The 12069-nt window shown below is 41.8% G+C and overlaps 1 protein-coding gene across 1 annotated transcript; it reads right to left on the reverse strand.

Annotated features, from left to right (window-relative positions):
- Window positions 1-281: 281 nt before the first annotated feature.
- Window positions 282-10516, reverse strand: cavin4b (caveolae associated protein 4b). The gene is made up of 2 exons (XM_004080825.5): window positions 9829-10516; window positions 282-3040 (listed from the first exon to the last, which is right to left on the reverse strand). Exons 1-2 carry the CDS (start codon window positions 10189-10191, stop codon window positions 2498-2500), a joined length of 906 nt encoding a protein of 301 aa, XP_004080873.1. The 5' UTR covers window positions 10192-10516; the 3' UTR covers window positions 282-2497.
- Window positions 10517-12069: the final 1553 nt, after the last annotated feature.

A 12069-nucleotide genomic window follows, 5' to 3' on the forward strand; every position in this document is an offset into this window, starting at 1 on the left:
AAAGTCCAAGTAATCCTGGAAGTCCTTACTGCAGTTCCTTTAGTGACCACTAGAAGGTTACAAATGTAAATTCTTAGCAACAAAATGTATTTGCTGTCAGGGGTTGGGGTCAAAAACAGATCTTTATCCATTAAAAAATGCGTGTGTGTGTGTGTGTGGGGGGGGGGGGGGGGGTGTCTTAAAAAGAAACAAAATGGAATGTGGGGGTTTGGAGGAATAAAAATGTTACCAGAACATCCGAAAAATATTTGATATTTTCTAAAGACAGACTAAACTCTGTGTACATAAATGAAACTTTTATTTTCTCACCTTTGCAAACACGAACAGTTCTAACATTTTTATTTTGATAAGCCACAGCCATGCAGGCATTCTCTAGCTAAATCTAATACAGTCAAAGTTTACAGCAGGAGCCATTCAGACTGAGCTTCAGTGTTCTTCACTTCACCCTTTCCAAGGTGGAGTTTTGAGGTGGGGCTCGAAGCGCCGAACATTTCTAGTAGTTTCAATGTTTTTCTTTTAAACATTTCTTATGAATTCAAGCTCTAAAAAGATGTCAACTTTTTTGAAACATTGAGCAAAAGTTGAGCAGGTATTGTGGAAAATAGTTGTTTGATGAAGCAGCCTCTTTTTCTATCGTTTGCAGCACAACTCTGTGGGAAATGCCCCATGACTCGTTTGTGTGTTGAAACCATCGACTGTATCTGAGAACTGGACCGAGTGAGTGTGACGACGCCCATAGATGACGGATGACGTTCACTACGCAGTGATTGGTCCGACTCCGTCTTAGTCAACGCTTCTATGGCAACCACTTTCGCCAATCAGTAGTGAGCTCTTTGGAAGGCCACACCCCTGTGATTTGACAATCAAACATTTAGAATGTTTGACAGGAGACCACATACTTTTCTTGAGGCATCTGATTGGTCAGTTTGTAAAGGTTGTGTCACACAGCCACTATGTACATTTTGAACATTTCCAACTCATGAAATTTCCGTCTTTTGAGATACACTAGTGACATCCCTAAGTGTTTCTTGCGTACGTCATTCGTCAATGCACTCAAAAATGCGCATGTCCGTTGAGGGTTTCGGCCGACGGGTTGTTACCTGAATTCGGTTTTGAACTGTTCAAAGTTTTGGGTTGGTTGATAATTACACAGTTTACACGTTTTTTTACGTACTTTATATGCAATTATTAGGTCATTCGTACATGTGCACACGCAAATTTGTGGCTTTCCACAACCGTTCCACACGTCTAACAGACTGTTTAAAACTTTTGGTCGGTTGAGAATAACATAGTCTAAGCGTATTTTTGTTTATAGTTTATGCGCAGTTATTACGTAAATCTTACGCAATTGTGTGTGATTTTTGCATACGCAAATTTGTGGCTTTACATGACTGTTCCACATCACGCATTTACCATTGATGTATATTTTTTATACTGCATATAATGCCCACATGGCACTTTAAAATTATGTAACTGACGCATGAATTCCTAATAAATTGCAAAAAAACTTCGCAATAGTCACTCACAGTTCATGTTCTACAATGATTTACATGTTTTTTGCGTGGTTTATTCGTGCTTCTCCCATGGTCTTTACGTGGTTTATTCATGATACATCAGTAAAAATTTCACCTGAAGACCACAACTTTTCACACATTTTCCAAGTATATTCACATATGACCATTGTTTATCTTTTCATATGTGCATAATGTATGTTGTGTCTGTTTGACACGGCCTTAAATTTAGTAAGTTGCACTACAGAAATAATAAAAACATTTGCTTTAACATGAAAATGTTAAAAAAAAGGTAGCAGATTAAGTATGGTGAACGGGCTCTCAGTCCAGTTTTCATTTACAGTCAATGGTTGAAGTATGCTTTCTTGCTGGGAATCCATTTACTTCTTTTATACGGGTCCAGTTTTCTCTATGCAGATGTCCACGTCTTGTCTTTAAGCATCTTTCGGCTGTCTTTGGAGGTTCATGTCCATCTGACCTGATTTCTGCAGGTCTTGGTTCCTTCCATCTTCAACTTTTACACATTTTGAAAAACCCTAAAGGGAAACTATTCCCTCCCGACACATTTCTGAACAGTTTTTTTAATTAAATCTTCTCCTGTTTCCAACATGTCAAACCATAACTTCACCCTGTCTTAACTTTCTTTAAGCACGTGAACAGCAGCGGTATGGTATCAGAGGCTTGAAGGACAGCTCTGAAATCAGTCCTTTCATGACCTTATCGAACATGAGTTGTGTCTGTGTGGAGCTGGAAGGTAATACATGTCTGAAACCCACAAACGGTAGAAACTCCAGGGCTTGAGGAGTCTTCTGGATCATCTGGGTGTTCTGTTGGTTCTGTGTCCTTCATGTTCTTCAATCACATCCTTTAGTTAAACTCAAACAAACTTGGTTCCTGCAGCTGATCAGAAGCAGATCCTGCAGAACCCCTTTGAATCTTTCTATGTGGTCTTTCAGGTCCAAAGGAAATTTCTCAGACCTGGTGGTTCAAGACAGCTGCTTCATGTCGTACATTGGCACCTCTGACTCTTCACTCTTGCCCTCGTCATCGGCTGGCCTGGCGGCGCGTGGGCTGGTCTTGCGGCCCTTTGGGGGGGGGACTGGCATGGCTCCCTCGGAGGCTCCCTCCTGGCCCTCCGCCACAGTCCTCTCCTTTCTCAAATTGAGCTTTGCCGGAACGGTCTTGGTGATGCTTTCCTTCAGCCTCTCTCCAGACTGCTTCAGCCTCTCTCCAGACTGACGGATCTTCTCGCGCCTCTCTGCAGTGACGATACGCTCTCCCAGTTTGTTGACTTTACTGCTCATGTTCTCCTTAGAAAAGGTGGCTTTGAAGCTCTCTATGCGGGTCAGCCCCGTCTTCTTGGCTCTGCCAGCTGCTGAGGAGTCCGCCTCCTCCACCACCATGTACTCCTCATCAGACTCTGGGGGGAGCTCGAACTTGTCCGGTTCCATTTCAGCTCTGGCTGCTGCAGCCCCACTGGACTCAGCAGGCTCTCTTCCTGGTGTGACAGCTTTCACTTCCTGGTCACCCTGGGGGAAACCACATGAAAGAAGGTGAACACTGCTGTTCTCCACAAGCAGGAAGATCCCACAACTGCAGCATTTTATGAAGTTCCTGGACAAAGTAGAAGCTGATGTAAGGTTTAAATATGTCCATGGGTAAAGTGTGTCACGCAGACCCGGTTTGTGTGCAGGTTTTGATCCTGGCTCCACAAATAAACAGCAGCACCTGTTTTTGCTGCTCAGTGCTGGACTGCAGGAGGCTAAACATATCGTGGCTGCATCAAGAGTGCATCTGCCAGTAACCCCGATATCAGCTTTCAAAAAAATGTTGAGGCTGTAGAGAGGGTTAAACCAGGTTCAAACCCTTAATGCCCTCATTCCTATATTGGTGGATTTGAGCTGTTCAGCCACAGCCTTACAATGGAGTAAGTTAAAGGAAGAAACCTTTGACCTGCTGTCTCAGTTGTTCCCCAAACTCTTTATAAACCTGAAACAGAAAATAACAAGCTCACGGTGTTCCTAGATGAAGCCTCCATAACCAAGAAAAGATAAAAACATGATGATGAATACAAAACATGTCCAAATGTCTGTAAGCTGTCCCATTATAACACTTGAAGGAAGTCCCAATACTTTCTCCTAGTAACTCCACTGAAGCATTAGTCCCCACAGTATGTGACACTTGAGATGATGATATTTCCAAAGCACCTTAGCAGGAGATGAGGCAGAGTCTGCAAACAGGCAGTAAGTGACTAACCATCAAAATCTCTCTTACAAATGTAAAGATTAAATACTTTAAAAGCATTGGGTTAACCTTTTTAATACTGAATCTTTAGCTCTGGTGTTTATGCTTATCTGAACTACCGAAACTCAAGGACTTGTTTGCTTAGTTAATGGAATGGATTCTGAAGCGGATTCTTTGCGCCACTATACAACACTTCCCTGCTGTAAAGTTCCTCCTTTTTTCTGCTCCGGGATCCTTAGGAATTACATTACTTGCATAAACGGTCAAAGAGTTACGGTAATCCAAAAAGCATGGGTTATTGCCTGTCGTCGACGACATCTCCAGTTTTAAAGGTTTAAAATCTGTTCCTGTTTGGCTGCTTTTGGTCAGCACTAACTCAAGAATCACTTTTACTGTCGAATTTAAGAACAAGTAGATTTTCTGGGTTTTCAAACTGAGAAAAAGCCTCTAGCTTCATGTTAGATTTAGCTAGGCTAATCTGACTTTCTTTGGGTGTTGGATTGATATGCAAATCTGTAAAATGTACACAGTTGAAAGAGGCTTGGTGTAAACCGCTGCAAATCTTAAATAGACGTTTTGACCCTTGTTCTATCCTAGGCACTTTGACATTGGGAGTGAGGTCATCTAGACCCCACTAGACAGTGCGCTGAACTTTTTTCTTCAATGATTTGTGATCTTCACTGGTGTCCATGCATTCTCCCTTTTAAAAATGCTCTAGAATGGTTTGAACATGTTTAAGGTTTCAGTGACACAAAATTTTACACTTGGAAAATCCTCCTCAGTTCGTCTTTATCTTTCAGAGCATCGAGGGTAACTGCAGCTTAAAGACTGTGTCACACAACCACTGCATACAATTTGCGCATATTAGGATGCAAATAGGTTATACATAAATATGCGTGGAAAAAGTGAGAGAAGCTGCGGTCTGAAATTTTCACAGATCTATCACAAATGAACCACGCTAAAAGCACAAAAGAAGTACGAATAAACCACGCAAAAAACACGTAAATCAAAGTAGAACATGAACCGTGCGTGATTATGGTGCTCTTTACATATATGTAATTCATTTCGTAATTTTAGTGTAATATGTGCAGAGTATACATGATATAAAAGTTATATTTCGGGGGTACCTGCGTGAAAAGTCCGTTAGATAGGGAACGGTCATGGAAAGCCACAAAATTGCCTATGCATCTTGCAAAAATCCCGTAAAATTGAGTAAGCTTGATTTAATAATTGCGTATAAACTAGGAAAAATACGCTTAAACTGTGTAACTCTCAACCGACCAAAAGTTTTGAACAGCCCAAAACCGTATTCACGTAAAGATCCGTCGACCGAAACCCTCAACGGACGTCTGTGCACATCGACTAATGTCGAATACACGAAACACTCATAAATTACTAATTTCACGCATGGATCACAAAAGACCAAAATTTCATTTGTTGAGCATGTGCAAAATGTACATAGTGGCTGTGTGACATGGCCTTCAAATACTGCAATTGACAACAACTGGTCTGAGGTGTAATGCTAGGTGGTAGATTTGCAGTGCATTGGTCTCCTCTAGGCTTAGACGACAGATGATGGATTATTTTTACTTGCAAAGGAGAAAGTGGATATGTTGGAGAAGTGCTGCCAAAGAATGATATTTATGACTGTAATGAAAGTGTAAGAGATGTAGATGCAGAAAACAGGGACAGATGGAAGCAGTTGATGTACAGCATGAATCCATGAAGTGACCAACAAGAGCTTTGTCTCAAACTGACAATTCCTCCATGAGTCAAACCTAAAACTAGCATCAGAGCAGGTTGCAGCAAACAAAGTGACTGGATCAGGGTTGCTAGTGGACAGGCACACATCTATATTAGGAGATGGTGAAGGTTCGTACTCAGAATAACCCTTGTGTCAGTGCTCAGCTGGCCCAGTCACTTACAGAACAGCAGCCTTACCTCAGGTCTGACAGCTCAGCACATGCTGCCTGATAATCGGGCTAAAGAATAAGACAAGAAATGTTTGGATGAGGTTTGTTGTCTTGTTTGGTTGATTTTTTTAAATTTTAAACAAAGAAAGGGAGCAATAGTGAAAAAAATGGATGAAACCTTTGACAATGATTTCTGTTGTGTTGACAATGAGGCACGTTTGGGGCAAAAACTGGTCACTTTTTCTATTTTTGGTAAAATGTCATTCTTGGCAAGTGCCACAAATAACATATAAATTCTAATATGCCTGACATACTGCAAGCGTAGTACAAGTCAGATATCTACCAGGTGCCAAGATCCATGCCATCTTTGGCTTAAATCAAATGTCATAAGCCAAGCCCGGCAGAAATAACCACGAGTTTAGAGACAGTCTACTAACAGCACAACTGGACTGTTACAGAGCCCATCTGATCCCAAAGTATGCTTTGGTAGCTGTGATGACTCTGGTGCTGTTCTCAAGCACAAATCGTTCTGTATTCTTACAGAGGTATGGCATGGCGCCGGCCACTGGACTCAACCATTCTTTAAACAAGAAAAATGGAGAAGATGAACAGAAACAAATGATTTGAACCTGAAAGTGATTAGCTGTTGGGGTTTATTGCTTAATAACAAAGGAGTTGTGGTTTATTTCCAGTCATCTTTATGTGCCAGAGTTACATCTGAGTCTTGGAGATGTTCAAACCCAGTTTAAGTTCAAAGTTGGGATAAACTGTGGTTCCAAATGATTCACCTCTGCTCTGACAAGGACTCTTTAACTCTTGATACATTTTTAGAAAATCACTGCATCCTGACATTAATGTTATGGCTACAGTGTAAACTCCTACCTCCGTTACAAATCTGATAATGTTCATGCTAGGTCATGTGAATTGGGTATTTCAGCAACAACACTGCTTATTTTGACTTTTTTAAATCTGAATTTCAATAACATGAAAAAGAGGAAACTCAAACCAAAAGCTCAAACATCAGCACAAATTTTAAAGTTTGTCCAGGAATATGAACCCTGTTACCTTTACAGGTTGTGTACATTGACTGTATATGAGAACTGGACTGAGTGACCAATCCCCACTGGAGTTCCAAACAGGAAGTACCTGCTGGTTCTAAAAAGTCCAAAATCCCATAGACGTCTATAGAGAAAGAAGCAGCTGTTGTTCAGTCGTTCTATGGGTCAGAATAACCATGCTTACTCTGACAACTTTTCAACATATTCTTGCTAATCCTAATCTCTTTTTTCGTTTTATTTGCCTTTCTTGAGTGGGGGCCGGTTTAGCTCGTGCTGGTTTGCAGCGCCCTCCATCTGTGAAACCAGGGTTCAATTCCAGGCTGCTCCCTATTCCCTTCTCTGCTGCTTTGCCAGTCCCAAGCCCAGTTGGATTGAGAGGGTTGTGTCAGGTAGGGCATCTGGCATAAAACATTGCTAAGTTAACCATGCAACTCATCCTCAAGGGAGGGTTGTTTTGCTGTGGCAACCCCTGATGGGAGAAGTGAAAGAAGATTTGTCTTTCTTGAATTTTTAAGTCATAAACTGACCAATCAGATGTCTCAATAAAAAATATGACACATTTTCCTGAGCCCACTCAGGAGGGGGTCGGAGGGGTGTGCCCGTCCAACAAGCTCAGTCCTGATTGATGAGATTGGTCGCCATAGAAACAATGACTCACAGGGACTTGGACCAATCACTGCTAACTAATTTCTGGTTCCAACAAGATGACATCCGTGTCACAAAATAATGTCGACGGAATTGACTTCATAGTCGGAGGTATTCATTTTCTGAGGGCGACATCACACTCGCTCAGTCCATTTCTGATATACTGGCAATGGTTGTGTTATAAAGAGATGGGAACTCAGCAGAAGGAAAACCTAAGGTGTGTGGCCAAAAAAACAACTAAGGAATACACTGCTTCTGGAGCTTCAACAGTTTTTGTTGCTCTACTAATCAATGTTCTGTGATCTTAAAAACCCTGATTGGACAGTTACGGTCTTAAAATACAAAAATAATACAGAAGCTTGTGTCACAATGACAATAAATAAAAGATAAGAGCACAGCACATTTACATCAGGCTCAACAACGTGCGTTCACGGGTTCACTTCCAATGAAGATTGTATATAAACGCGTGTTTCGGGGGTTCAGAATTCAATACTCTAACATTCAAACGTGGCTACGCAGGTTTTTAAGTCTGTTTTTGGGTTCTACTTACAAAATGCACAGCAATTCAACGCGTGTTAAAAGTTAAACCAGTTGAACTTTGACCAATCAGGGGGTCGGATTGGTAGTGATGTATGGATGGGGTCCTTTTTTATTCACGTAAGTGCCAATTGTTTGACCATTTTTCATGGAGGAGAAATGAATAATTGCAGTTTGTACCCATCCAGAATTTTATTACACCAAGTCTTTTATATATCGGAAATATGTGGAAGAAAAAGCCTGAAGCAAAATTCACCAGATTTGCACCAATTCACACCAAACCTCTTTTAACTGCATGCTTATTTTGGTCAGGAACACAACGCCATATGCTAAAAGTGCGTTCAAGAAATAATGCATTTTTGAACGCTCCCACACATGCCCAGTGTGAATCCTTCCACTCAGATCAATCATCTGATGATCTTATGAATAAATGTTTCACCTGAAAGTCTGAAAAGAACAATTTCACCCTTTTAATTGTTACAATCCAAACCTTATACTGTGTGTGTTTTAAAATATTTTATGAAATTAAACGAACCATTTCAAATTGTCTTGAATTGTGAAGACTGGTCATTAAATTGAGTACAGAGCAATGGAGGGTTGAACAGTGTCAAAAGCTGGTCAGTGGTTCAAATCCTTGACTTTCCACTCACTGTCTCCCCAAGACTCCAACCCCAGATCTTTTTCCATTAGAAGAAACCTGTAAGTTGCAGTTAGTTACCATATAACTAACTGTAAATGTGAGTGTCTTCCAGATTTTGACCACTAGATGTTTGCATTTTCTCCTTCTAGTTAAGATGAATGTAAGTGCCCCCTCTTTTTGAAGTACTTGAATGTTAAAAATTCACACACCTAGATCTTGTTTATTAATGGAGACTTAAAGACAATAAGATCTTGAATTCTTAGATTAAAAACCCTGCTTTGCTTCTCTGATTCTTGGAGAATGGTCTTTTCATGTAGTGCTTGGATTCGACGGCTAACCTTTCAGCCTGCTGACGGCTATGCAGAGCTAAAATAACCAGATCACCATCGCTTTGGCAGCTGAGAACGCTGAAGGCCAAAGGAGTAAAATGAACCTTGATGAGTGTATGTGTCTATGAGTGTGTGTGTGTGAGTTGAACAGAGATTTTTCGATGAATTTTCAAAGTACTCATAGCCAAAAAAAATCATAAATCTGACTGATATGCTGGATTTTGGAGAAAAAATTGGGTTTTAGTTACTTAAACAACAGGAGAGGAAGAAGTTCTCAGTTCTGTCCTTTATTTTTAGAAGCTTTCACAAATGCTGGTTCGTCAATCACTAGAGTAAACTAAAAATGTAGCTGATAATTCAACCTCCTTCAAGTATTTTAACTCAGCCTGTTGATTATTTTACATGAACTTGACCAAAAACGATTATCCAACCTTATTACTCCTCGTTATAAGGAAGATGGCCTCTTCAATTCACATCTTCATTCCCTTTTCTGCAAGGGCAAGCTATTTTGACACTAATGTTTTCATCTTTAACTTCCTGGTTGTTTTACTTTAACTGTTTCACTCACTGAAGGGTAAAAACTCAGATTAAGTATTTGTTTTTTCCGCAAATTTTCTTAGTCTGCCAATCTGCCAAATCTCTGGAACCACATCATTATTTGCCTGTGTTTTAAATGAATGCAATCTAGACTGCACATAGATTATAACTGCCTGATTTTTAGATCTTTATGACCGCTTTAGCAGATACCAAGGTCCTGGGAGGAAGTACTGAGATATTTTGAAAAGTCTATATGAAGAAACCCTGAGATCTGAATCAAGAACCCTCTTGGTTTGAAGAGAAAAACCTTCATGTTGGCCATTCTGAACACTTCCCATGTTTGACACTGAGACGTCAGAGGGGAACCAGAGATCACACAAGAGCAGTTGATCAAGTGTGTGTTTGCAGCCTCACCTGGTAAATGACCACCCTGAACTTGTTCTTGGCGAGCAGGTCTCCCTGGGTGGCTTCCACCTTCTTCACCCTGACGTTCTGGTTCTCCACTCGCACCCTCACATCCTTGATGTGGCGGCTGACCTTTCGGGTCTTCTCCAGCAGCCTGTCGACGGTGGAGCTGGTATTGGCGTGGTCGTTGGTTAGCTTGATGATGTCGGTCTGGATGGTCTTCACCGTGTTCTCCAGCTCCAGCTGACGCTCCTCCATGCGCTGCTGTGTGGTCTGGACGCTGTCCATGAGGCCTGCCACGCGCTCCAACAGCGCCATGATGCCGCCCGCATCGTCTCCTCCACCTGTTGGCAAACCCGGCTTGTCTGCCATGCTGGTCTCTTTGGTCACTATGCAGTCTGTTGGGTGGATGGTTTAAGTCCGGTGATCCAAATGAGACGAGATGAGGTTAATCAAATCCAGCACAATAGTTAGTGGTGATGTTTGGCCATAAAGAGGTGCCACAGTTCAAGAGGTCTAACGAAACCAGAGTGGAGGTCTGTATCAGCCCCCCTAAAACTGGAAACTGACCCTGTAAGAGCCTGGATGGGTTGATAGCCTCCACCCTGCTGGGTGAGGGGGGGCGGAGATGGTGAGAAGAAGGGAGGAGAGGGAGGGATGGGGTCAAGTAACTGGACTGCTAAAGAAGAAATGCCCAAGTGAGGATCTCCTTCCATGCTTATGTTGTTCAGATGCGGCCCTCCTCAAGGTCCAGTAGACCCCCACCTTTGAAGCATTTTCAAATGGACATGTGGATCTTTAATCGGTGAATGTGAAACAACGAGTGACGCAGATCCTAACATATCTTTGATGCTAAAAATACTTTCCTGGTAAAGTGACTCTCTCCTCTTCTCTGGGGAACGAGTCTATTACAGGGTTTGGAAACCCCCTCCCATCTACCCCTCCATCATCTACTCATCAGGTGTCACTTTTTCACTTCTGTCATAGGGATTTGTCCATTTGGGTCCCCACCTGCCCCCACAGCTGTTGCTACAGCTGTCTGTGTAGATTCAGCTAGCTCAAACAAAAAAATCTGTTGAAGCCCTGGTAATGCGACTGTATGGAAACTGCATTTCCCACAATGCCAGAGCCACCTAGTCTGCTCATCTTCATGATTAATACAGTTGAGATGTACAGCCCTTGACTGTATATAAGAACTGGACTGAGTGACTCCTCCCCCCTGTCGTTCCAAACAGGAAGAACCCGCTGGCTCCAAGAATCCCATAGACTTCTATAGAGAAATAAACAGCTGTTACTAAGTCATTCTATTGGTCAGAATAACCATTCTTGCTCTGATACCTTTTTAAACATGTTCTGTTTGTGTGATAGCAAACAGCAAAAAACCCATCTAAGTTCTATAGAAACTGCTAAAAGCTGTATATGTGGTGACTGTGGGGTAACTTTCTGTGCTTCTATGAGGCTGGATTCAAACAATGCAATAACCCTTCTGCTATCCTATGACCCCACCCTTACATTGACGTGTTCTCCCTACCATGACAAAGGTGGATAAAGGTGGAAAGATTTCATCCATGGACACCAGTGAAGATCACAAATCATTGAAGAAAAAAGTTTCAGTGCACTGTCTAGTGGGTCTAGATGACCCCCAAACCTTTGGGTTTCTTTACCCTCCATTGTTTCTTTCTAAAAGAAAAGTTTTTGAGTGCTGATAATTGTGCAACTCTTGAGTCCCTGTCCACATCTTCTAATGGGAGCCATTTGCATCACTGCTCTGAGCAAACGTCTAGCGCCCTGGACCAGCTGAGGAAGAAACCTTAGAGGAAGGTGCTGGCACAAGAGAAAGACAGGAGGTTAGAATTCAAATGAATGAAGGGGACTCCCAGCAGTTAAAAGCCCCCCACCAGCTGCTCCCTATTATTATCCTACAAGCATTGCTATATTTACCACCCGCCTCTGTGACAGACACAAGGTCAGGTTTGGAAGGTTTTACATTGAAGGAAATGACTCTGAAGATGTGAAGAAGAGAGAAGACACTTCTTCAGCCATTGTTTTAAACCTGAAGGAGTGGAAACGACTCAGATCAAACCGGCCAATGAAAAAGAGGCAGATGACGAGTGAATGGTTTGGGGTAAAATGACAAATAGCAAACAAAATAAGCTATTATTGTCTGGTTCTGTCAGAGGAACTAATAACTGATGAAGTTGATTGACATCAGGCCAGTAAGATGATCATCTACAATAGGACATTTTAGGG

This window comes from Oryzias latipes, chromosome 20, assembly GCF_053564925.1.
Source record: "Oryzias latipes strain Hd-rR chromosome 20, Olatipes_Hd-rR_3.1".
In the NCBI taxonomy this organism is placed as follows: Eukaryota; Metazoa; Chordata; class Actinopteri; order Beloniformes; family Adrianichthyidae; genus Oryzias; species Oryzias latipes.

Excerpts from the sequence above, each read along its gene's own strand:
- cavin4b (XM_004080825.5), bottom strand. The coding sequence starts at position 10,191 with ATGGCAGACAAGCCGGGTTTGCCAACAGGTGGAGGAGACGATGCGGGC. Across the intron at positions 3,041-9,828 it reads TCAGGGTGGTCATTTACCAG|GGTGACCAGGAAGTGAAAGC; the intron begins GTGAGGCTGCAA and ends GGTTTCCCCCAG.